The sequence below is a fragment of the Ptychodera flava genome, chromosome 19 (genome assembly GCF_041260155.1).
Source record: "Ptychodera flava strain L36383 chromosome 19, AS_Pfla_20210202, whole genome shotgun sequence".
Taxonomy (NCBI): domain Eukaryota; kingdom Metazoa; phylum Hemichordata; class Enteropneusta; family Ptychoderidae; genus Ptychodera; species Ptychodera flava.
In genome coordinates, this window is record NC_091946.1 from 18,248,819 (window position 1) to 18,276,549 (window position 27,731).

Consider the following 27,731-nt stretch of genomic DNA (forward strand, 5'->3'; position numbering starts at 1 on the left):
AATGTGCAGGGTAGCCCAAATTTTATTCTTTACTTTGAAAGAGAGTGAGTGGTTTAAGAATTTGAGAAAAAATGCAAGTCCTTCAATATCGAGACGCCTACTACCATGTCTGAAGCTTGTATAGGACACTCAACATGAAGAGAATCCAACTAAATTTAAAATAACGCATGCGTAATCTCTGCCCTCCGCATGCGCGCACACACAAAAACCCAACCAGATAAATACCAGCACAACGGTACTGTTAACAAGTTGATAGAAGCTGTGCGTGAAACAAAGAGACCTGCCATTCTTCAAAAGGCTGGCACGAGCGTCGCCGAACGCAAGTTTGTTGCTATCACTCCAAGGGATAAACTGGGATGATCATGATATATTGAAGACTCAAGTATTAGATTATCGGTATAATATTCAATAATTCAAAAGCTTGCATCAAGTTATAATGGCACTTTATGATTTTTTTATTATTACTATATTTCAGTCTTTAAAACCCCCACAAGAAAGACGCTCGTGACTGGTCTCTTTCTTCCAAGAACTGATTTTCTGTATAACAACCTGGAAGAGATCTCGACACATGCCCATTGCTGTGCGTCCTGTCTATCGTTTTCAGCCGACTACGTGATGCTTCTCACTGCTGATATGATGAGTCAACTTTCGACTTCATGTCGCGATAGTTATCATCTGGAAACTACTGCGACATACTACAGTAAAATATGGCTGTAGAACTGATATAGATCGTTATGTGTAAACAGTACCATCAACATTGTGTTGTTAAAAAAGGTAAATAGGAATATTAATGCTTCCCATCTATTTTTCACATGTATGATTCTACAAACGACAATCAAATATTTTACAAGAGTCATTTTTATTGCACACGTTGGACTATGTTGATAAGACACCGAAAAATATCAACGCTAGGAGAGCTTGCTATTAAGAATTACCTTTCTGTGCAAATTTTTTTTCCACTCACGTAGGTTTCTCAAAATTAATTCGTCTAATACCACATGTGTGTATTATAATTATTCAGATTTCTCTCCATCGTGTTAAAATGTACAAGGATCAATAGCATCCCGTTTGCTGCCGAGAATGCACAGCACCGTGGTTGAACTCGAATCACCCGGATGTCGTCTGCAGAATCTTCGTACTTCACTCTTCTTCTAAAAGCCAGTAAGTTTTGATGATACCCTTTCCCTGAATATGGGAAAGAATGGGGAAAAATAATGTTTTAAAGCCAATATTTTACATTGCACGATCCGAGGTACATTAATATTCTCGATTATGGGTCATTACAGTCGTATTTGCATACTAAAACAACACTTACGTGAACACACTTTGCATAAATTTATTACAGATATATGGTGCTTCGTTCACCAGATCCAATAAATATCTAACCTTTCGAAAAGTGATCTTCTTTTTAATTTTCAATGATACAAAAGGCAAAAACATTATTCGTCACGTCAAACTTAAAATTTTCCGAAAGTAAAAGCAATTTTATGTTGGTTTCACATGCCGTGGCATTCAGAGAAGTAAAAATGTCTTCATAACAATTAGTTGAGAATATTTTTTACCTTGATTTCAATTTCACCGCGAATTTGTACTCGAAACCCCCCAATGTCTTCTAGGATTTCGACAGTTTGCGAACTGATGTGGATCTTAAGAGCTGAAAAAACAATAATATATTCAAATCACAGCAATGAGTAAAAAGGAACAATAATTCAGCATCGACGGAACCCTTTTGAACTAAGTCAGTCGTAACGTGCGTGATAATTATGGAAATATGGCTGTATGCGTGTCTGTTCGTCTTCAATGGTAGTGTAGTGCGATGGTAAGCTCCCGACATGCTTCACGAGATCAAAACTCACGTTGATACGACAGAAATGCTTGTAAAGAATACATACATAAGTAGAGTGCGCCTATTGGACAGATATATTTTGACTCTCAAATGCTATGATAATTATCTGGTCTCGCATTTGTGTTGGCTAATTTTGAAGCTAGTAGAACAAATGAAATTGACATTTCATTTTCGTGAAAATAGAAAATTTAATTTCCCCAATAGAGTTAGCATAGGAACGGCGGCCATTTTGAATTTTAAGTGTCCATAAGTGTTGCGAAGTTTGTTTCTCTAGTTCCAAACTTGACTCGGTGACCCCTGATTTTTATTCGGGTTTTTGAAAGATAATTGCTCAAGACTGAGCAAGGCCCCTCAAAAATTCCAGTCTCTCAATTTCCAGTCACATGCTACCCCTCGAGGTAAGAAAATGAACGCAGATCGTTTCAATCTCGAGCACGCTACACTGTCGTCTCCTTATTTGGTGATCTTGCGCTACCAAAGGAAATTTCTGTCATTTTGTTCAGAAGGACAGTGAGCAATAATTTTGATAATAATTCTACATGAAGCCTTTCTTTGGGAAAGGTCTTTTAGTTCTGAGAGGCCCTCGCCAAATATCAAAGGATGAAGTACATTGCCTGGGGCTTCCGTTTCCTGGAGTCAAGGTCTTTGCAAAGCTAAAAGAATTATTTCTCCTTCAAGCTGCTTTTACTTCCTTAATATGCTCAATTACTGCAGAGAAAGCTGAGACTGTGTTACAAGTCTACTACGAATATCCTCTTTTTATACTTACTTCTGCACAAATGTCACAGACTGGGCTTGAACGACTCGAATATTACGTACGGAATATTCCTATAACTTCGAATATGATTGTGTTTAGATTTGATAAGTTTGTGTGCCCAATGACAAGATTTGTGTGAAATTCACCATCCTATGAATTTGAAAGTAAAACTGTATTACTGTGAACCAACTTTGATGATTATTAATCACTTGTGATTTAATCACTTAATCAATCGACATTCTATGTATGAAATTATTTATTTTAAAAGGATATTGACGGTGAGAGTTGTTAAAATCGCAGTATAGGCACTTTCTTAGGAGAACTTATTTATAAATATTACGATGGCAAAACCCTATCGACTGCTTCCTGTCAAGAGAGTCTGTTGGACTCCGGCTGGAGTTCTTCTCTCTGTAAAGCGACTTCCCCGAAGACCGACATCGACCGGTGATGACAAGTGCAGATGTTTTTCTTATTGTTAGTTCCCGTTAAACTATAATTATCTTGTCCGTAACAGACTTAACATGACAACCTACCGTTTGCCATTATCGCTCCCTACCATCGTTATGGCAAAGTTATATGTGTGGAGGGACTCTGGTTATGGCACAGGCACCTGTAGGCTGGGTATAGTCTGCTTGATCGATCAATCGTCTGCTTGATCTATTGATCGCGTCTTCGTTGCTAAAATACACTACTTTTGGCCTGAAAACAGGGCCGATTTCTTCAAGACGTTGCGAGTAACCCGTTCGTGGGCGTGATTTTTCGAGAAGATTGTTCAATTTCTGATCCAACATGGTATGCAAAAGTGTATTATTCTGAATATTTTGTGTGGGCGAACGGCCAGTTGAAAAATCGGGTCGCGCATATTTAGTGATTCTGTTTCATACCTTGCTGTATTTTAGTTAAGTTAGAGGGCAGAACAACGAGTACGCGAACGTCGCCCAGTTGATCGATCGATCAAGCAGACTACCTACTAGTAGTCCATGAGCGCCAGTGAGTTATGGCATAGAGAAAGATAGATAGACTATGATACTCTGTGGTTATGGTAACGAAAGCACACCGATGTTGCAGCAGCCGTTTAAAGTCATAACAGTGTACGACAACTGAGGCAGCCACAACGGGAACGAGGGCCACAACGGGTTCAACATCAAGCAGAACAGCGGCGGCAACATCAGCAAAATTCAGTGGACAAAAGACACGACAGATAGCAACAACGAAAAGCAACACCGACCCACTCCATTGGATTCCATCCTGGAAGCGGTGTTGACGGTGTCACCAAAAAGACAGTAGCGCGGCATTTTCAGTCCAACTACTCCAGCAACAACGGATCCTGCACAGAAGTCCGGTATCAGAGAAGAGGAAAAACGCAAAATGTAAGCACATTAACAACTTTCTTCTTCTTTCAATATGTTTTAATGAAAACAGGCAAATAGCCGAGACGTTTGATATAGTAATCCCGTATTTTTTCCCAACAATTTTCAATTTGCTTTCCTTGCCGACAGCGCATGTGATATCCGATCAGTGCTCATAAAGGCTACGGCCGTAGTGCATTTCACGACCACCCCTTATTACAGTGATTTCTAAAATAATACACCTTAATTGTGACGACATTGTGGTATTTGAATATGAAACTAGATAGTCTGGTCTTTGTCACTGATATCTTTACAATTCTTCTCATATGCTAAGCATACCCGAAAGAAACGTAAGTTTTTGTCTGATTTAAAATTTGGTCTCGTGTATAGCCACGGTCAAGTCAATGAGAGGGTGAATTCTGGAGTTCCATAGCTGTAATTTTTGAGGAATCCCTCAGAAAACAGTTTCTTCCTCTACTCCCGAAGAATGATGTTGAGATATGCAGTATTCAGCTTGTTAATGTGTGACCTGCATCCAGTCGTTATTGTTGACTGGTGAATTCCGGTCCGGACTAGAATTCAAGTAACAGTGCTATTCAAACGTATAGACATGTTGGCAAGTTAGATTGTAGGAATTTAAACATGATTGGGGGGGGGGGGGGGGTCGAGTAAAACGTACAATCGACATGCAAAACAAACAAAAGTGAAAAAAATCATCAAAAGTTACAGCTGTCGGCCCTTTAACATGAATACATGTATGCACTTGTGACTTTTTACCTGAATGAATGCCAATGCGAAGTTTCAGTCTGTCGTTTGGTCGATGACGTATCTCAAACTTGTGCACAGCTTTCAGCATCGTCAGCGCCATTCGCGCGATTTCCCGTGCGTGTAGACTACCATTTCTGATTGGTAGACCGGACACCACCATATATGCATCTCCTATGGTCTCGACCTAAATACATTCAGAAAACGGCAAAATAATATTTTGAACACATTATTTTTGTAAACTTGCTTACAAGCTTCGATGGTAGGTCTCAAAAGTTACGGGGCTTTCATCCCCAGAGTTTTCATATTGGTTGCGCCATGGAGGTAGGATGGTTGCACCACAGGACTCTGGTTGCACCTTATAAAATCGCCACTCTAATTCTTTTGTTATGCAAATAATAAGGCCGATAACTTGAATGTGAATGACATATACTAAGTTATCTGAAGGGTCAGTGTCGTGTTATTTGAATGATAAATATCACTGAGTATAACACATGAGATCAGCATCTTGTTATAAGAAACTGCGTTATCCCGAATGTCGATATGCTATTGTACTTGCCTCGTTCAATGAAAATAGTTATGTATCACTTTTTGGATGGTTGCCAATTGTAGGGAATGTATTTCGTCTTCAGTATTTTATATTCCTGTGCCTGTTTGGCGTTTTAGTTTGTAAAAGAAATGTTAAAATTCTATGATGCTACCCAATACTTGTATCACGTGACACACTGTACAGTACAGTGACTCGATAAAGCATAAGAATTTAAGGTAATTCGCGCCTCGAAACTATAAGATATAAATTTTTTTGTCAAACTTGCCGTGGCCGCAATATTTACTCACACTTGGAATTCAAAGTGGCCGCCATACCTGGGAAATTAAATTTCGATTTTCACAAAAATAAACCGGAATAATGATTTTCAAAATAAGCCCCACAAGTGGTATACCAAAAATGTATTGTAAAAGTTCGAGACTCCGAACATCTGTCCCTGTCGCGCTTTCTACCTAAATCGTAAGCAAGGGAAGTGGACTTCGGAAGAAGTTCGATATACTTTACATATAGCTGAAACTATTTTATACCGTGGCCGAAAACGACACAGACCCTCTTCAGTTTGTAATTGCGTCGTTCTGTTTGACCTGCGTCGTTCTGTTTTGACCTGCGCTCTTCAGTTTGTAATTGCGTCGTTCTGTTTGAGCTGCGTCGTTCTGTTTTGAACTGCGCTCTTCAGTTTGTAATTGCGGCGCTCTGTTAGAGCTGCGTCGTTCTGTTTTGAACTGAGCTCTTCAGTTTGTAATTGCGTCGTTCTGTTTGAGCTGCGTCGTTCTGTTTGACCTGCGCTCTTCAGTTTGTAATTGCGTCGTTCTGTTTGAGCTGCGTCGTTCTGTTTTGAACTGCGCTCTTCAGTTTGTAATTGCGGCGCTCTGTTATAGAGCTGCGTCGTTCTGTTTTGAACTGAGCTCTTCAGTTTGTAATTGCGTCGTTCTGTTAGAGCTGCGTCGTTCTGTTTGAACTGCATCGTTCTGTTTGATCTGTGCTCTTCAGTTTGTTTTCAGCATAACACGGAAGTACTGGAGTAAACATTTTGTAACAAACATTGAACGGTCACTTGGAGAATACCATTGCAACTTGGCATGGGTGCCCGTGGAGTCATAGGTAGTAGAGGGAGAGCAACTCCACACATCGTTCACATATTGGTTGTTTGCGTTTAATGTGTGGTGGTGTGTATTTTCTGTTTCACTGTCTTGTGTACAGAACAGAATAGGTACGGCGAGACAGCTGAATATGAATGTCAGTGCAGTCTGTACAATGGCAGAATAGGTACGGCGAGACAGCTGAATATGAATGTCAGTGCAGTCTGTACTCAAGAATTGAGACATTGCGTACGACACTAACGCTATGTTTAGAAAGTTTGCCAGACTTTCTTTATCAATCGCCTCAAGTCAGGTTCAGTGGATAAATTTCGTGGTATAATGGTAGATTGTACGTATTCCTATGTTGTCCCACTGAAGGTTGTTCTTTCATTCTGGAAGCTAGGATGTCTAACTTTGTTTTATTGTGTTAAAGGTTGTGTTCGTATTGTGTTTACTAGACATATATATATATATATTATATATATATATATATATATATATATATATATATATATATATATATATATATATATATATATATATATATATATATAATTTACAAACAAGAGAAAAAGGTACGAAAAAGAAAAAGACAACGGAAACAGAACACAGACAAAAGATAAAGAACAAGGATAGCACTTACAAAAAAAAAAGACATTCTCAATCTATGATTCAGAGTACATTACCAGAATATGCCAGCGGGTCCTATACTTTTCAGTTGTGCTATTTTTGTAGGAAATGTTTCTCTCAACTTTGTGCTTTTGTTTGACCTCCGTTATAAATAAATAGAACGGAAGAATTTTCTTTTTTGTCTACACTTTTAGACAAGAACTGTTTCCCTAAGATAATGTGCACAGTAACAACATGTTTTTACTGTAATTTAAATAGCAGGGAGAGAGGTTATGCCTCCACTGTTACCCTTGGACGAGGCTACCTCGTGGTCGTCATCATCATTGCCACACGTGGTAGAGCAGACAGTTTACATCCTGAGCATTTTGAGCAATTTTATAAGAAGGAAAGTGAGGGCAACTTCACACATCGTTTCTACCTTTGTTAAATGATGCGGTACATTGAGTCGATTAATGTGTGTATATACAATCTCTCTTACTACCTAACCATAGTGCGTCACTCTTTTCCTTATTGATCTTCTGGCCGGGGATGTTGCCGAATGAGTCAACTGTTCTGAGAAATTCTTCGGCAGATTTCACATCTGATAACATTCGAGTGGATGTCATCTGCATATTGTGCAATTTTAACTCATTTTGTTCGATTTGAATGCCCTTAATTGTTTTATTGTGACGAATGGCGATGGACAAAATTTCTAAACTAAAAACAAGTAAGGTGAAAGAGTATCACCTTTTCTTGAACCGCTGCTAACTTAAAATTAACCAGAGGTGACACCATTATTAATGACTAGAAATACGCAGTATAAAACTTTGACTCATAGAATAAAAGATTCACCAAAATTAATTTCTTTAAAGCAAAGTAAAGGAAAGACCACTCGATGGAGTCAAATGCCTTGGCAAAATCAATACAAAGTAGAATACCATGGAATATCGTTTTCTTTTGTAAAGTGTATTGAGTCTAAAATCTTGCAAACAGCGTCACCGATGTAGCGACCTTTCACATATTAACCAGCTTGATTTGGGTAAATTATTTCCGATAAAACTTTGAAATTCGAATTAAAAGGCCTTGGCAACAATTTTTATAATAAAAGTTTAAAGAGAAATAGGTCCCCAATTTTTCAGCTACAGACGATCTTTTTCTTTTTTATCAATCAAAGTAATGGTTGCTGGTCTTTGGGAAATTGACACTGACAACTCTCCATATGGACGTGTACATATAGTTGAAACTCAGTACAATTAAATTACCATACAAGGGCCAGAAACGCCATTCCCCGGGCTTTAATTACTTGACATGTTTTTCGAAGCTTGGTAGCATTCTTCGAGACTCAAATAACCCTCACAAATATTTGTTCTGTAATTCTGACAGTAAAGGAATATGGAAATCGCCAGTGAACTCTTCTGGTTTTTCTTCAGGAAAACAATGTGTAGTCTGGTATAAATTTCGATAGAATTCTTTCTGCGTGTTTAAAATTTCATTTAAATCTGTAGATGCTTGAAGTTTACGAATGTGATTTTTGTAACGATTTCTCTTTTCAAGCTTCAAAAATAAGCATTGCTTTTTTTCAACAAGTTCATGTCATCTTATTCTAGCATGTTGAATAGGCCTAATACCTTGTGTTTTGACTTCGTAAATATCATCTAAAGCTCTCTGAACTTCATCAATGTCTTTTCATGTTTTCTATTTCACTTTCTTTAATTTCGAGGTCCTTTTTGTTGCTCCAGCTTTTTTTCCTTGTGTCTTTGACACTTAGCCCGTTTTTGCTGTATTTCATACAAAAGTCCATGATTTTATACTATTTAAGCTTGATCAAACACGTCAGTGAAATCTTGTCCCAAATATTTTTTTCATGCTGCAAACCTTCGAGCAACCAATAATCGCATACAGAAGGAACAGAAGTATGCGATACACTTACAATGCCAGACTTCACAAAATCTACAATAGATGGCACTCCGATTCACATGAGCATACACAAACACAACAAGACCAAACCGTAGACATAGCTTCCGTAATTGAACAACAAACTTCAGTGGAACAACATATAACACATAAAATCATCAATCATTCAACATGTCTCACCAATCAAAAATGAATTTAAGTGACTGATGAAGAAAACTCTGTTTTCGAAACGTAGCTTCAAAGGATCGCAGTGTAACGCTAGTCTCTCCCCTCCCAAGACACTGAAGACACGTAAATTACGGGTACGTCTCGCCATGGCTAATCAACCCTTTACATAAAACAGCTAAACATGATATACATACACATAGAATCATACACAAAACGCAAAGAATTCACATATGAACGATGTGAGGAGTTGCTTTCCCTTTATTACATTCGCCATGGCTAACCAATACTCACATAAAACAATCAAACATGATACACACTCACAATATACACAATATCATACACAAAATGCAAACAACTCAATATGAACGATGTGTGGAGTTGCTTTCCCTTTATTACAACAAAACAAACTGAAGAGCGACGATCAAACAGAACGACGCAGCTCAAACAGTACGACGCAATTACAAACTGAAGAGTGCAGGTCAAAACAGAACGACGCAGCTCTAACAGAACGACGCAATTACAAACTGAAGAGCGCAGGTCAAAACAGAACGATGCAGCTCTAACAGAACGACGCAATTACAAACTGAAGAGCGCAGGTCGAAACAGAACGACGCAGCTCAAACAGAACGACGCAATTACAAACTGAAGAGCGCAGGTCGAAACAGAACGACGCAGCTCTAACAGAACGACGCAATTACAAACTGAATAGGGTCTGTGTCGTTTTCGGCACGGTAATTTTAATACACAGTGCATTATTCAGAGCGCCAGAATTGGGAAAGTGATACTTTCTCTAAATCGACAGCATAATTATCATTTTCAGCGAAATTTTCAAAAGACAGCTACTTCTCCAACCCGGTCTACAGGCAAACAAGAAGGAAGTACTACTATTTTAGCATAAGTTATCAAAACTGGGCGACATTCTGGACGGCACTGAGCCGTATTGACCTGTAACGCCCAAGTCAACCACCCCTGTCGTCGCGTGGTACAGTCCTCTTACCTTGTAAACGTCGAAATTATCGATGATAGCGTCGAAACACGTGTACAGATCATTCAACAGATCGACTACTTGTAGAGGCGTGCTGGCCGCTGAGAGGGCGGTGAATCCAACGATATCACTGAAGAAGATTGTGACACTGTCAAACGCCTCGGCTGCCACCGCCTGGCCGCGTTTCAGTTGCTCGGCAACTGGTCTTGTGAGTGAATGAGTACATGAATTAATGATTAAGTTGAACGAATGAACGAATGAATGAATGAACGAATGGACGAACGAATGAACGAACTAACTAACTAACGAATGAATGAATGAAAGACACTCAGGCTGCACAGGAGACCACTGTTACAGTAGCTTTTTTAGAATTCTATGGGGATTTTTAATTTTTTAATTTTTTATTTTTTTCTTCGTGTCTTTCTTCGTTTTTCACCATTAACGCCCATTTTTCAGCTGAAATAACACAAAAGCGGCCCTGTATATATTCGTTTATTATTAAAAAAACTGTGTAAGAATGTCTCAGTTCCGAAATATTATTTTTGGCTAGAAGCTTAAATCCTAGTTAGATTTTGCAAAATTGTGAAAAATCGAGCTCGGTGACCTACTAAACAAAATGTGGTTTTGAAAAATTCACAAAAAGAGCTATTATTTGGCAAAGTTTGAGAAAATTGACATTAGTAGAAACTATCAATAATTAATAAATTACCCTCTCCCATTCCTAAAATTTGGGGCATATTTGTTGCAATTTTGGTTAAAAAATAAATATGATGACTTTTTAACTCAATTTTAATGTAAGTAAAATCTTCAAAGTAGCTTAAATTTATAATTTGTTTGTTCTTTTACAGTGTAAACGTGAAAAATGCAATCATGATATAAATATGAAAATGATGACCTGTTTTATTGATTTTTAGTGATTTTGTGAAAAACCGTGAATTTTTAATGTCATTTTGTAAAAAAACAAGCGCGGTGACCCCATCTTTTTTTCCCAGTTTTGGACTATTCACATATGTAGGTATTCAAAAATCCCCATTTGAAAAAATTGACATTACTTTTACTTTTTCCGATCGTACATCCTTAAATATTGGCACTTTGTAGTTTTATGTAAGAAGAATTTCGTGAGTGATTTTCTTCTTGTAAATAAATTAGGTTGCTTTACAGATAACTACTAATTGACAAAAAAGTAAAAAAAAAAATGCATTTTGCATCGGGATATTCGTCACTCAGGTTATAGATATTAATCCATGTTACCTTGGTAACAGCTGTTCCAGCAAATGTTCAGACTTTTTCTTTTCCTCGACAAGTTGCTTTGTTCGTTCGGCGACGATGCTCTCAAGGTTGGTGGCATACTGCTCCATTCTCGAAAGCAAATTGTCCAGAATGTTGCCGCTGTTTCTGTAAAACCCGGGGCGACATCACGTCCATGATCACTTTCATAGTTGAAAAGGTGACATACCACTGTCACAAATGATTTTGCAGACTACAATTTCTACTCGAAAGCTATTTCTTGTATATTCCCCGCCACTCAGTCCACTGGAATCATCGTGTTTGTTCGTAAATTATTTACTCTAACAGTGTGTTCGAAATTCCCGAGAAACACATTTGGTGGATAGAGGGACTGTGGTGTAACTTATTTCAAAATTATGTTTCTGTCTTTCTGCAATGAAGTCCTCAGACAGTCTTTCTGAAATCATGTACCACGATCTGAAGACTCATTCCAACTCACTTCGGATCGCAGCAGGCTTCAAATTTATCGAAAATCACAGAAGGCATGGTGTCTTACTTTTTTCTGTTATGCGTAAAAGATTGTGAGAAACGACAGGTGGTAAATATTCTACGCTCAACCGTTCACTAGCGCACCTCTCAGGTATATCAAAAATTATCTTATTCACACAAAGTCAGTTATTTTTCTGAAATTACGTGAAAGTGAATACAACCATATTTTGACTTAATCTACCTTACCCTCGTTTGTCATTCATTTCTTGCACGAGAGATCTTATCTTGATAAAATCAGGTCGCACATCCGGGTTCTCTGACCAACATTCCTCGGCCAATTTAATGACGTCATCTGGAGCTAACGACGCCGACAACTGAGGACGAAAACTTGGCTTGTGGTGTCCCTTCACACGTTCGATAATATCTGTGAACGACAATTTGTCAATTTTAAAGCAAGTTATACGATTCATGAACAAGATAAAAAAACATGGATGTTACATGTAAATACATATGTACCTCTCTGTCTCTGTCCTTTTAATATCTCTGTTTGTCTGTCTGTCTGTCTGTCTGTGTCAGTCTGTCTGTCTCTGTCTGTCTGTGTCTCACTGACTCTGCTCTTTCTCTCTTCCACTGTCTGTCTATCCTTCTGTCTGTCTCTGTCTGTCTGTCTGTCTGTCTGTCTGTCTGTCTGTCTGTCTGTCTGTCTGTCTGTCTCTCTCTCTCTCTCTCTCTCTCTCTCTCTCTCTCTCTCTCTCTCTCTCTCTCTCTCTCTCTCTCTCTCTCTCTCTCTCTCTCTCAGCATAGGTATGCATACTACCTAACCGACAGTATGACATAAGTTTTTCGGCGAGTGTCGACGAACAAATGCCATGATAGTTACCTCTGAGCACAGACAAGGAGTAATTTTGTCTGTGCTCTAAGATTGCATATCAAATTACAAACTTAATTACGACTGAAGTACATGAAGTGGAGATAGAGCTCATGTCATAGAACGTTTACCTTTGGGTTGCATGTTCTCTTGTAGCCAATAATCGTATGGTCCTTCCCGCACAGACAGCTCATGTAATATTATAGCGAAACTATATACGTCGCCTTTCTGCGTTCCCCAGCATGGAGACGTTCCATCCCGTAGCAGTTCAGGTGCCCTCCAAAACAAGCCTATAGTATATGGATTGAAGAAAGAGGCCATGACTGGAGAAGTTTTTATAATTTCGCCGATCTTTACCTATACATCTTGATTGTTGAGTCGTGAAATATCCTGCAATGTTGATTCACTATTTCAACTAAATGTGTTTTGTTGTACTGTCTTAACCCTTTGAGTGCTGTAAATTTTCGCACCAAAATTTTAGTGCAACATTTTACCAATTTTTAAGAATTTTTCTGTATTTGTTTTGATAATTTTGAAGCAAATGGACATCAAATTTCGATGGCTACAGTTTTTTATCAAAATTTTAACAAAACTCCGTAAAAAATTGACTGGAGTATATTTTGTAAAGGCGCCAAAAATTGACTTTGGCGCTCAAAGGGTTAAAGGGTCAATGTGCCTGCACCTTTGGACAATACCGCCACCATTTTTCATCTATACCAATACTTTTTACCCGTGCTTCGCTCTTACTATATTAAATACTAAACTCGACGTTTACACTTTTCTAACTCAATGCGGACAAAAAATCAGTCGTGCATCTACAATGACGTTTGACGTCACACACGTATATACAGGCTGTGTTGACCTGCTGAACCCTATGCATTTCAAAAAAAATATACGTTATACAAAATAGAATAACAATACCGGAAAATACTGAGTCAATATGCATGCGGTTTGTTGACGGGGTGACATTGAATATAAATTTTACGATAATTCGTTTATTCAGTACTACTGGCCACCAACCAAAATGTAGAAAGGTATAGATATGACATATATCAGTCGCTAGTACATAAAAGAATAGGCAAACATACACGTATGTCGAAAAAAGGAAGAAAATACATCATACAAAACTACAGAATCAAAACTTACAGAATCATCCAAAAAATCGTGTCTACGATTTGTCGCATAGAATTTGTATCTGCTAAGTTTCAGGAGAGTGTCTACTTTCTCTGAGGAAAGAAGTGCTTGAACTTGAACAAGACAGGAGGGTTGTAGTACCAGTGAGTAATATATCTAGCTCTCAAATCGGAGTACTTCGGACAAACTAACAAAAAATGAAATTCATCTTCAACCTCCTGAAGGTGCAATGGTCGCACAACCTATCCATTCGTGGGATATTATTCCAACGGCCTGTTTCTATTTTCAGACAGTGAGGAGGGATTCTGAATTTACACAGAACTAATATAAACACAGGTTTCTCGATCAGGTGCAAACATGACAAAAATATAAATTTTACATCAAGAGAAAAATTAAATTCGGGATGTAAACCGCGTTACTGTAAACAGCGCACGGCGTTTGCTCAGACACATGCTCTGCTGTGCATAATGCTTGGACATGTCATTGTATAGTACTGTACCATTATACTGCGCATGTCATGAAAATTCTGATGGCGATTTCAAAACCCAGTTTCTGGCTATCCGTTCTCTGCGGCCTGCTGCTTGATTTGGTGAGAAAACAATTTCATACGGTAACATCGTTTTCGTCAATGAGTAAATTTTCTGCGTCAATTCATGTTTTTCGGTTTATCCGGAAGAAGGTACATCAATTTTAAAGTGAAAATGGTAGCCGCCCTATGGATTCCCGATCGGAGCAAGACGACCAACTTTGATGAATACGAACATTTTGAAAAAGTATGGAGCTAAAGTTAATGATTCGCAGTTTGTGTTCATGTGAGGCATGCCCACGAAATTATTTTTAGAATACACTGTACTGTGTACAGTTTCACAACTCACCATAGTAATCCGACGGCTGAAGAGCGCCCGCTACGTTCACTGACTCTCGCCATTCGTGCACACCAAAATCGGACACTTTCAGCACGAATCGACTGTCCACGAGGCAGTTCGATGATTTTAAGTCTCCGTGGAATTTGATGAAAGAGCTGTGAATGAAATCCATTCCCTGAAAGAGAACGCTGGAGAGTCAAACAACGCGAATTTTCAACCGTCGACTGTTCAAGGACACAACTTTTTCAATAGAGGGCCTAAAGCTGTATTAGCTAAAGAGAAGTATTTCGACGAGGAACAATTTTTCTTGAATTTCCTTCGCTACCAATTGGTCCTTGTTAAGTAATGAGAGAAATAATTGGTGAACGCTTTGTCAGTCATCGTTTGATTTTTTCAAAACGCTCCCATGTATGCTGTTCTGTGGCGAAGGAAGGCACGACTATGAGCTTTCCATATTTCTGAAAATCTGCCCCGAAGGCTTCAATCTTACATTGACTCCCTTGGAATACAATGTATACTAGTGAGATCACAGGGACTCGGTCTCCTTTTTAATCATTAGGAAGGGTGAATATTCAGAGAGAGTGGTGGACACACATGAGTGCTTACTCCTCATGGCAAAGGCGGAGTAAGCTTATGATTTTTTAAAGTTTCATGTGTGGGATTGTATTAGAAACTTTTTAAAGTATCATTTATTGACTATATTTGTAAACAAACAAAACACCTTTATTGACAAATATAAACAGAAATACAACTCTTTATTGGTTCTTTATTGTACATGGCAATAATCATACGTAACAAATAAACAAACACTCATAAACAAACAAACAAACAAACAAACAAACAAACAAACAAACAAGGAGGCAGAGTTCCCTATTGTGAGATTTGGACACATTGTGACAGTACGGGTACTTGAGACAGACAGAAAATAAACATGTCGTGCAGGTTTTACCGAGAAGAAGAGTGTTGAAAATGGGGTTTCTGTAATTAAGTCACTGACACATGTCGGTCTTTTCGCTTTCGAAAGCTCAAGTTCATCAGTATCGAAGTGTTATGTTGGTTCGTCCCATAGCGTGGATGTTGTTGTTCTTTTACATTATTTTCAAGTCCGGCTACTTTTTCTTCTGTGTATTCTGCCTACAATTGGACTGATCCTCACAACACACACTACAGTTCTTATTACCTTGACGAGATCGAATAAAAGCGAATATCGGAACATCCAGTCAAGCCTGATGGAGTCATTGCCAAGGATATCCTGAAAGACAAGGCATGTGTTTCAGAAAGTTTAATTAAAAAGCTTGTTCTAGTAGGTATGGGCCCCGAAAATATTAAAGACGACATTGTCAAAAGAGAAATTAACAAAAAAGGAAAACAGGAACGGTATTGAGAACATTTGTTTAACATTCCACAAAAAAAATCGTTCTACACGGTTCAGGGACACTCAGCAAGCCGGTTTCGAGAAATTATCACCAAATTTGTTTCTAATTGTAAATGAGCTAGTCTAAGATATCACGAATAAAACAAAGGCCGACGCGTGAGGGGATATAGCGAAAGCTGTTCACATGCAGCTACCTTGACACAAAGATTTGCAAATCATCTCGTCTACCCTAGCCATGTGCTCCCGGCCACGAAAGCTCAACAGTGCTACTATTCCCCCGATGCAAAAGCTATCCCAGAATATAAATCCCGCCCATCTGCAATCTTCTTCATCACTTCTGCTTTATCGACCTGAAAAAGCTTGCTGGTATCTTATCATCTGAGAACATGATATGAATTTGCAATCGCAAAAAGTCAACCTGATTCTACGCTTTAGAAGTACCAAAATTTGCCAATACAGTCTGAGCAGAATCAGAAATAGCGTTCTTTAAGTTCGATAATACCATAGGAGGGGTGACTTAAATTCCCAAGTAGATAATAATTATTCTCGTTGGAAAATGAGACGTCTTTCGGATTTTGCAAGGCATTTCCTTAGCTTTTCACTCTTTTTCTTCGGCTGACAGTCATGTGATTTTTCGTTTAGCAAAAACAGAAAGGAACCGCAAATTATTTTAAAAATCTGTTGCCTTTTAGACATTTTTCAACTCTCTACCACAGCTAGAGCTAATCGTCGATCGTTCACTGCATGCTCGCTGGACTATTTTGAAAGTTGCCCGCTGCTACGACGACGAAAATTGCACGTGGCCGTTGTGTTCACATAGGTTACACGGAACAGACTTTTATCGGAGCAACTCGCAGTGCCAGGGGGAAAATATTCTGTTACCCGGATATGTCCAGGCAATATGGGTGTTTTTATGTATACCTCTTCAATTTTTCCACATGGCAAAATCGAGAAATGTCGCTGTTATCGCTCGTCTCCGTCGCAGATGACACCGCAGTATTTAGTCTGCGTAAACGATAGTGCTAATTTCATACTTACACAGTACTCTTTTTGCGTACCGTTACCTAGTCGGGTAACAGTTCCAAACTGTTTACTGGTAACTGTTTGTTTGCATGTCCTCCCACACAACCATAAAGTTACGAGTCAGAACAGAAATTCATAACCGTCATGTTTATACACTCGCCGAGGAAGCAATTACGGGTGTCGTTTAGACACTTATAGCATTTCTTTCGGCTCCTAGTTATAATATATTAGGCTTCTCCATGCAACACTGACTAGAGTCAACGTGATGTAGTTTTGATTCTAGAACTTACCTGTAGACTACCCTTTGTGCAATATTCAATGACGAAACAAGCCTTGCGCGGGTCGATGCAGGCACCGATGAAACGGACCAGATTTGGGTGGTTTATCTCTCGCAGCTAGTGCGAAAATGAAGAAAAATCGGATTTAACATAAGAAGAAACACTACTAAAACCCTTTGTTTTTGCGTCTGGCTTTCGTGACAAGAAGAATAAAGCACGAAATTTTCGAATTTCTGAGAAAAAATTCGAATACGGTGCAATATATTTTTGCATTGCCAATTGCTATAATCGTTTATTATCATTTTGTACTATACCAGTAAGCTTATGTTTACTTAATTTTGAACGACAAAGTCATCGCCGAAATGTGCATGTCTTTTAAAATACCATGAGCAAGTCGTTCAAGAACACTTGCGATGTCTGCTATTGAAGAACCAGAGTAAGACGAAAAGTATCACATTCGGCCTCAACTTTTGATAGTACAATTTACTTTAAAGGGAGGGGGTCGTCTCGTCTGCGGCTGCGCGATTTTCGTGTTGATAAATTGGTGATGAATGTGAAACAAATTCAGCATTGGATGCATGTTCATAATTCGTCAGTTTTGTAGCTTTCAAATCACCGCAAGACTTTGCCGAACAAAAGTTGGTTATTTCCCTTTGAGGCTTCTTCAGCCGGGGTCACCTATTTCGGTACAGCGGCCATTTTAAAATCTTAGATATGCGCACGGGATGATGGGATATGTTGTGCACAGCAGACACGATGTATCTGTCCCATACACACAACCGCAGACTTGACAACATCTCCTTTTAAGGACCACGTGTGATTCTAACGCTTAAGAGCTGTAGGTTGTCCAGTGACATACTGATTTCAGCTTTGATTTGATTCAACAGTCGCTGATAGGGTCATGCGAAATAATACCGAGTGGCGGACAAAAAGAACTACACACACATTTTAGGCGTACGATTCCTTTTCAGATTCAACAAATGGTGTAATGCGGCAAAGTTATAAATTGCATTCCATAAACGGAGGCGATAATCAAGATTTCACGACAAGAATGTCTTTCCTTTGGAATTCATAGATGAAAAAATCATGTACCCTCAGAGAAAAATAGACTATATGAGTAAACCCTTGTGATTCTGACGAATATCAACATCAGATTCTGTATCCAACTTTCGGCCCTTCAAGATTAATATATTAGGTCCAATAGCGGGGTATTTATCCAGTGTATTATCGACTTTTCATGATCACATCCGAAAATAACTGTCCTTTCTCTACATTTAAAGAATATCGTTATTGCCTACGAGTTTTGAAATATCATCTGAAGGGAAACGGTAGTTTCTTTTATACGAATATGTCCCCCTCAGAACGCAATTCGTTCAATATTTGAGCATTACATCACTTACCTTGTTCAGTTCAACCAGAAGGTCCTGGTTCAGGAATATTTTGTCGGCATCAATGGATCTGATGGCATACCTTAGCCCCTTCAAAGGAAAAGGCAGATGAGGAGAGTTATTATTCAAAGGAGCCCCAAAACTTTTCCTTTTGAATATTAAGCTACAACTTCGATTGGACTATATCCGCTCGTCACGTAAGTTGCTCAAGGCTGGCTGAGTTTAAACTGATTTATCTGCTGCTTGGCGGACTTAATCTACACGACGAGGAAGCCGTCTCTATTTCGCAAAGGGTCTATTAACATCTTACCTTTCAGTTTGAAAATGATGCAAAATTTTGTATTATTTGGAATAAATCACTTTTTAATTCGTCCATTTATGTACTAACGCAGCTGGACTCTAAACTACCGAATGCATCGCTCGAGGGCCTCATCAAAGCAGTTTCTTCTCAGTATGTTCCTAAAGAAACTCATATTTTCGTCTATTACTGCAAAATGGCTGTCTCTTACGTACCTTAAATATGGCAACTTTCGTGAAAACGTGATCTTCAGTAATATCGCCCTTCAGCGATGGGTAGGAAACCTGAAATGATATTTAAGCAAACTGTCAATTTTCTGATTCCGACTTTGAGTTGTCCATTTTTTTAAAATTCTAAGACCTTTACGAATATGATTAAGATTAAAACTCGAATATCGGATTAGGTGGCGTGAACACTATACATGCCACACTTAAAAGTCAAAAATCAATCAGTCCTTTTTTAAAGCATCACAGTCGTATAGCAAATACTAATGCACAATGGCTGAAATTTCGTGGGGTCGTGCTGTGCTATTTTCTTCCTTCTGGTTTTTCGCACATCGTAGTAAGGACGGCGACAGACTCGATGTTAGTCAAATCGACGTCGCCGTGCTAACTATTGATGAATGCATCGGCAGTCCAGCTTTCGCAAACACAAGGGATTTTTGTACCAAAACGAAGACAAGACTTTTTAATATCCACTTGTATCTTCCTGTAGCTCAGATTCGATCAGTGCTATCTGTTTTCGCCTGAAACTTCCAGGTGTGAGTATGATCAAAGCGAGAACAATTCATTTGCACTGTATTGCATTTCGACATCACAGGGTGGCAAATCAGTGCCTGATGAGACTCACATCTCGCACATTCTCGTCTGACGACTTCGCTCCTCAACGTCACAACGTGATTGTGGAAACAGCCAAGGGCTGCCACAGACCGTTCTGATGGTCACGCTATACTCACCATGGACGCAGCGCTCAATATCGATCTCTCTTCGAACAGCAATTCAGCGGGGTCGATCTTCCATAACATTTGGGTGATTTCCTTTTGTAGCTTGAAGCGACTTAGGTATGAGAGACACAATGCAGATGTGAAGGAACAATTATTTTGTTGCAATTATTCAGCGGATGAACCGGTGATCGTATGGGTGCTTATACTGATAGTGTGTTAGTGTCGCATATATCTTACGTCCAAACTTGCTTTTGTTCAAATATAACAAAACTTACACGAGGCATATGGTCAGGAAGGCTTGTAACCTGCCATGCAAGAGTCACGGAGTATCAAACTTTCCGACCAAATTTGTAGTGAAACGACACGTCTCAGTCTATTTTCTAACTGTTTTATTGAAAGGAATCTGGTCTAATATTTTATTATCTCAAATTAATGATTCAATTAGATTGTTGCACAATATGTTCCATGTCACTGCTGTTAAGTGCCTACTGACATTAAAGGGAGGCAGTCGTCGGAACTGCGCGTATGCGACTTTCTTGTTTACAAACAATGTATTCCATGCATGATATCTAGATGCATCACGTAAACACAGCTGCAACATTTAAATTTTCTGATGTACATTGTTAACACACATGTTTTAACTGTCATCAATCGCCAACGTACCCCTTGTTCACGTTTTAGCATGACAAAAGAAGGAAATGTAAATGTATGCAAATTCAAGCAAATCGCCCAATTTTCTGGCTTCGTCTTTTTTTCGGTTTTTAACAATTAAAAAATAACTCTATTCTGGCTTGGTCTAATTTTGTGAAATTTTCACAAAATGTCCCTTAAATACCATATACCAAAACGACACACAACTTTGTTTGGCAAAACAGTTCTTATATTTTACGTGAGAGTCATTTCAATTTCACCTGTCATGATTTTTACAACTCTTTTTGAACGTCAGTCTTTATCAACCTCTGCTATTTAAGAATGAGAATAGATAATGCAAAACAAAATTGCCGTTTTTTCTAAATGAACTCTTTAGTTTTAAATGACATATCACATTTCATAAAGTAGTACCAAGTTTTTGACTTTAAATTAGTTTTTTCTTACTAATACCAAAATCGAAGTTTCTATCCCAAAAAAGTATCCCCTTCATCCTTCTAGTAAACTATTGCTACCATACTAAATTTTATATTCCCTGTATTTGAAAATAGTATGAGGGGATTTTCATATCGTCTTTGATAAGAAATATTGCTTTGAAAAAAGTGTGTTGGTTAAAGCCACCCTAACTGTAGAAGTAAAATTCATGTGAAGGGTAGGAAAGGCCCTTTATCTGAGCCTGAAAAGCTGAAGTCTCGGCACAGTAGCAGATATGTACGCTTGGTTAGGGTTTTTATGGCACAGGAGCCATGGGCTATGCAAATAACGAGTCTGCTTAAAACGATCTCCCAGGGCATTTAGTCCAACTGCCTTGGGATGAAGCGTTTATAAGTTTAATTCATGGTTCCAAAGTACCGCTTCGGGATACGTGCTATTACAACTGGTGTCCATTTCATTCGCAATTACTTATTTCATTATAACTTTGCTGCAAGTCGAACAGACGCAAAAATCTCGTTCTTGAAATATATACTTTAGAGCCGTCCCTGCTATCTAATCTCTTTCCAGCTTCAGATGCCCTGTAAGACGTCAATTTTCATATAAAGGCATAGGTAGATAAATAAGATAGATAGATAGACAGAGAGATAGATAGATCCATCGATCCATCCATCGATCCATCCATCGATCCATCCATCGATCCATCCATCGATCCATCCATCCATCAATCCATCCATACATACATACATACATACATACATACATACATGACATACATACATACATACATACATACATACATACATACATAATACATACATACGTACATATATACATACATACATACATACATACATACATACATACATACATACATACATACATAATACATACATACATACACACACATACATACATACATACATACATACATACATACAATACATACATACGACGACCATACATACATACATACATACATACATACATACATACATACATACATACATACATACATACATACATACATACATACATACATACATACATACATACATACATACATACGTACATACATACATAATAAACTCCAGTTGAATGACAGTAAAACAGAGGCAATACTTAATAAATATCTTCACCCAGACAAGCTGCCAAATCATCTCTCCCTTCTTCCATAATTCTGGGCGATTTTGATATAATTTTCGCCCCAGTGTCAAAAACTTAGGAGTCACACTCGACTCTAACATGAATATGTGTGAACATATGCAGAATATTTGCAAAGCTGCATACATTCAAATTAGACAAATTAGCTCTATTCGTCACTTTCTCTCCTTACAGGCTACTCAAACGTTGGTCTCTGCACTTGTTCTGTCTCGTTTAGATTATTGCAATTGTCTCCTTTCTGGTTGCCCTATACAGCTTATAGACAATTTGCAAAGAGTGCAAAATGCTGCCGCTCGTCTCGTCTGTAATGCTAAAAAGTATGATCATGTCCAACCCCTTTTGCAAAAATTACACTGGCTGCCTATCAGTTCTCGTATCCACTACAAATTTGTATCTACTTGCTTCAATTTAGTTATGGGTACAGGACCGCAAAATCTCTCTGAACTTCTACATCAATACACTCCAAAAAGACAACTCCGCTCTTCCTCAGATTCTCGACTTCTCAGTATTCCAAGAGTTTCCACAAAGACTTTTGGCGAGAGATCTTTGGCCTTCATTATGGAACAAAGTTCCTTCTGACCTTCGCCACTCCAGCTCTACCCTTTCTTTCCGCCGTTCCCACAAGACTTTTCATTTTAAACAGTAGTTTTACCTTTTTCGTTTACCCTGTCTCCAGTCCCGGTGATTCAACATTTCCTCTGTTATATTGTATTTTGTCATTATTGCGCCTAGAGCTCTGTTCAGAGATTAGGCGCATTACAAATGTACTTTATTATTATTATTATTATTATTATTATTATTATTATACATACATACATACATACATACATACATACATACATACATACATACATACATACATACATACATACATACATACATACATACAAACATAGATTGGTAGGTAAATAAAATTGATTTCTAGATTTCTAGACTAGATAGATTTCTAGATAGATAGATAGATAGAGTAGGCAGATGGGTCGTAGTAGGTAAATAGGTAGGTGGGTAGCTAGGTAGCTAGGTGCAGGTATTTGTGAACTTACCGGTAGAGGACGCTTGATACCACAATGAGGATAACCAAAATAATACAAATGACAGAAACCAATATTATCAGTACATCAGAGATCGCTGTGATGAATACAAATGAATAATCAGAACGACTAAATCACTAAACTGATGACATCCTAACTCTATTGGTGTCATGAATGGAAGTTAAAACAATACTCCTCCTGCGCATATGTATCGTGACCGACCACAGCCACTGATCACCATAATTGAAGGTTTGCTGTATGAGACTAAGCATTGTTCACCGACGAACGCAATGAGCATTTTATCACAGGAGGGAAAAAGACATCACCTAATATCACGGACGAAATCGTGAAATTATAGACGAATTCGTGAAATTATGATGTTGAAAATACACATGTAGAATCAAACAGCAGTATGTCTCAGTGCAAGAACTTGTAATCATCCTAGCTAGGAAATGCCCAAAGATCCCTATATGATTATTCCAGGGTGGCCACGTGACAACAGCAATTTTGACAGTTCAGGCCGTAAGAGACATCAAACGGTGTACAGACGAGCAAATATATTATAGCGGCTTGAATGGTTCGGCTACTAGGGTTTAGAGCCGTCTCATCTGGGCTATTGACGCTTCACCCCCTCCCATGTGATCACGTGATAATGCACCCAAACATGACCCGTTCTTTAACAAAACATCAGCATTTAATATCACACTGGCCTTTACAACAATTATTTATTTCTGATATCTAATCGCAGCAGAAAATGGCTCTTCGCTCGGAAGACAAATATTCTCGAAATACCTTCTTCTAAACACAGCTCCCCTTCGAAACCGCAGGGAGGTGTGTCCAACGGCGGTCCGCCTGCATTTCCCGGCCAATCTATTTCAACTCCCGGGATGAACTCGAGTTCCTTACGGTGGCCGTAGTATTTTCCCACTGTCAACGTCTGAAATGTTACAAAGGAACATTTTACTTGTATAAATACTTTCAATTTTACCTTCAAATGAACTCCATTTGGAGCATACTTTCAATCACGGGGCTTCAAACATGAGAATTCCTAACTTTTGCAGAAAGATGCTTATGCGGAACATAGCGCAATCTATATTTGCATAGGACGTGTTTTTACCTTGCCGAAGGCGCGAACTGAGTATTCCGAAAGCATCGCCCCTTACGGCGCTCGCGGCTCGCGCCTTCGGCGCTTCGCTTGTGATTCCCCCACCGTCGTATGTGCGAGAGACTACATCATTGAGAGACAAAAAGGCGCAAAGGACTGTCGACAGTCTACAAGATCATCTGTGAGCTTAATCAGACCTGTTTGATAAAAATATTATCCCAGAAAGCTGACTGGGTTGTCCAAAAGCAAATTATTACTGGACAAGCTGTCATACAGCACTATGAACACGTTTACAAGTATTTTTGAAAGAGCTGGTTAAATAGAGGTAGGACGATACCTTACATGTGACCGTTGATACTGGCCTACTCAACCTTTGCACAAAGGAAACACTCGATATATCACGTGTATAAGCGTGCGACATAACAGACTGACGTAAACTCACATTTAATAAGCTTAAAAGAGAATCGGTGTTTACTGGAACAGCAATTTTCAGAAGATTTCAATGAACATTTTCAAAACCAGCTCGTATTTCACCTTCAGCAGCGTAGAAAAAAAGTCGTTCTTGCTGTGAGGGATGTTTTAAAGAGCGTAAATTTCTCAATACTCCATCGGTAACATTTTTATCAAAATTAACAAAAGCAGAGGAAAGATGAGGAGTTCGACTGATGTTAGTTAAATGCTTGGTGAAAGCGTTTAGCGATATCATTGTGTTTCTCAAGGAAATATTACCAGATGTAAGAATGGGATTGTTAAAGGCATTAGTCACATGACATTGTCATCAATTCGCCAGATCTTAGCGGGATTTTGAATTACTCCTTCTAATGACAAATGATAAATTTCCTTTCAGCACGGACTATAAGCTGTGCAATTTTGTTTCTTAAAACCTTCTACCCATTCCAAAAATTATGAGAATTATATAATCTAGCTAGTTAAAGAGTTAGGTCACGCATTTTCATAACATCTAAAATATCTCTAGAAAACGCAAAACTTTAGTCATATCCATATATTTACGTCCTTCAAAATTTGTACCAACGATGGACAACATAAATGAACAGGAGAAATGAGTTTTGAAATTCGTAAATCTGCCCTCTTTTTTGTTTCGGATTCGTGAAGATTTTTGACCAGGGATTAATAACCAGCTGGAAAATTGTCGGCGTGGCTTTGCTCAAACTTTTCTCAATGAAACTTCCAACCATTCTCTTTCAAAATCAAGAATATAAATTGTGGAGAGGAGGAGGGTGTCACCGTGCAGATGTTAGTACTACAGGAACAAATAACCCAAAATTTACCTATATTTGAAATGAAAAATTGGCTGCCACCCCTCCATTATTTCTTTTGGGATAAATGAAAGTCCCAATTTTCACACAACTAGGCATGAACTTTATTTATTCCACAAGCTTTAAAGGGAAATAGTCGTCGGAACTGCGCATGTGCAAGTTTCTTATTTGCAAACAATTTATTTTGTGCACAATATCTAGATGCACCTCATCATCATAGCTGCAACATTTAAATTATACGATGTAGATTACGACAGACATGTTTTAACTTTCATCAATCACCATCGTACCTTGAATACAGTGTTGCCATTGATTGTATGGGTCCCATACGACCTTTGAGCGCTGTTCCGCCGACTGTATCCCTTTGAAATAGGTCCAAAGAAGTAAGCCAAAACAATATTGTAGAAGTTTTAGAGTCCAAATACTCTGTCTACCTTAAGTGCTTTACGTCACTCATTTTCCAAAGCCCGAGATATAGTCATGGTCAAGATGACGATTTTAAAAGATAACACTGTTTGCAACATTTTCTGCCATTTTTGTAGGTTCATATCAAAATGTATTACTTTTAGTCAGTCGTTTCGGATAAAATGTATGAGGTAAAGGTGAGAGTTTACATGATCAAATTTAAATCGGCAAAAATCTGCATTTCTTTATTTAATTAATTAATTAATTAATTAATTAATTAATTAATTAATTAATTATTCACACTTTTAATGCGCGTCCGATTTATTCAGAGAGCAATATTCTTCGGGGCTCACATAAAGATCACGAAACAGAGAAGAGTGTAAATGTACATAAAAGGCATTCTGCATACCCCCACGATATACGATTATAGTGATTACAAACATTGTTCAGCTATAGAGTGACAATTTTTCTTGATAAACGCTCCGAACAAACACTTCCGTTCATTACACTCACACTCTACACTATCTGGCAAACAATATCCAAAATTTGTTGCTAGGTAACGAAAGCTCCTCTTACCATCGTCAGAGTAACATCTCGGAACGTAAAGATTGAATTGAGATGTGCAGCGTTTACGACAAGCGTTTTAATACACTATTTTGGAGGGTACACAATCTACATGAGGCATCAATCATAGTAAAAGCTCTGCTGATGGAAAGTCACTAGGAAATTGGAAAATACACGTAACACTCTCTTCCGGAAATTAAATACCCTGTCTAGATTTTACGTCATAGTGACGTAGACATTTCAATTAAAGATTTTGGCGCTTCATGCATCTGCCAAAATGCATCATCTGACAAACTTCTGTCAGTAAAATGGAACATCACATTCTAGATAAATTCTAGATAAATCCAAGCTACTGCGTTATTAGTAGGCCGCCGAGGGGGTTTTGAGATTGATTTCGGTTGTCGGAAGTTGTCATCCTGTTCGAGTAAATTGAGGAGAGATTTCTATTGGCGATCGACGTCTACAGGGCTGTAATCAAATAGCATTTACGAAAATATCAAACGTAAACAATTTACATCTACCGTAAAATGTCAGCCGTGATATTTTACGGAAAAACATCGAGATACGCACGTCAAAAAACGCCAACAGTTTCTGGGTGTTCCCGATCTGCACAGTGACTGTAGTCTTGCAACTTTCGAGTGAACGATATCTATCAACAAAAAATGGCTGCCGATGAAATGTTGCCGACACAAAAACTTTTCCGGACTTGAGAAACACGACTATTTTGGGTAGCCAAATTTCATATTAGTATGTTGAATCATAGACTCTCGGCTCAAGGGTCTATGGTCGAATTTTGAATTTTTCTTCCATTGAATGTCTTGTCATTTTTCGCACATTTTACGAGACTTCGTCTAGTGTCTGAGTCCATTATAGGACTAGGCGATATTTCGGAACCACCTCTATTATCGCACTAAAACAATTTTAAAGAATATCAGTATCTGCCAGGGAAATCATCCATATACGTGTTTTGGCTGATCCCATGCAGAACACTGAGAACCCAGGGCGTCCATGCCAAAATTACAACTCTTTTTGGCGTTGCCGACGAAATTACCACTGTCACATTACACAACCTTGATCGGTTCTACATACATTGGGCGCCATAACCCTCGTTTTCGAGTCGAGAATATGCGTAGTGACCCATGTCCAAACCCTAAGGAAGCAGTTCCCGCGATCCCGTAATCTGGACTGTGGACAGTG

The 27,731-nt window shown here is 38.5% G+C and overlaps 1 protein-coding gene across 1 annotated transcript in view; it reads right to left on the minus strand.

The window, feature by feature from the left end:
• Positions 1-922: 922 nt before the first annotated feature.
• LOC139118066 (atrial natriuretic peptide receptor 1-like) overlaps positions 923-27,731 on the minus strand; it is a 36,637-nt gene continuing 9,828 nt past the window's right edge. Inside the window, exons 6-21 of the mRNA XM_070681360.1 lie at positions 23,976-24,120; positions 23,196-23,280; positions 19,921-20,020; positions 19,181-19,249; positions 18,680-18,757; positions 17,292-17,396; positions 15,784-15,855; positions 14,613-14,778; positions 12,735-12,893; positions 11,982-12,159; positions 11,271-11,414; positions 10,032-10,224; positions 4,730-4,904; positions 3,832-3,930; positions 1,563-1,654; positions 923-1,185 (exon numbers count right to left, since the gene is read on the minus strand). Of these exons, the coding sequence (XP_070537461.1) occupies positions 1,141-1,185; positions 1,563-1,654; positions 3,832-3,930; positions 4,730-4,904; positions 10,032-10,224; positions 11,271-11,414; positions 11,982-12,159; positions 12,735-12,893; positions 14,613-14,778; positions 15,784-15,855; positions 17,292-17,396; positions 18,680-18,757; positions 19,181-19,249; positions 19,921-20,020; positions 23,196-23,280; positions 23,976-24,120 (1,905 nt within the window). The 3' untranslated portion in view covers positions 923-1,140. The remainder of the gene's footprint in view (positions 1,186-1,562; positions 1,655-3,831; positions 3,931-4,729; positions 4,905-10,031; positions 10,225-11,270; positions 11,415-11,981; positions 12,160-12,734; positions 12,894-14,612; positions 14,779-15,783; positions 15,856-17,291; positions 17,397-18,679; positions 18,758-19,180; positions 19,250-19,920; positions 20,021-23,195; positions 23,281-23,975; positions 24,121-27,731) is intronic.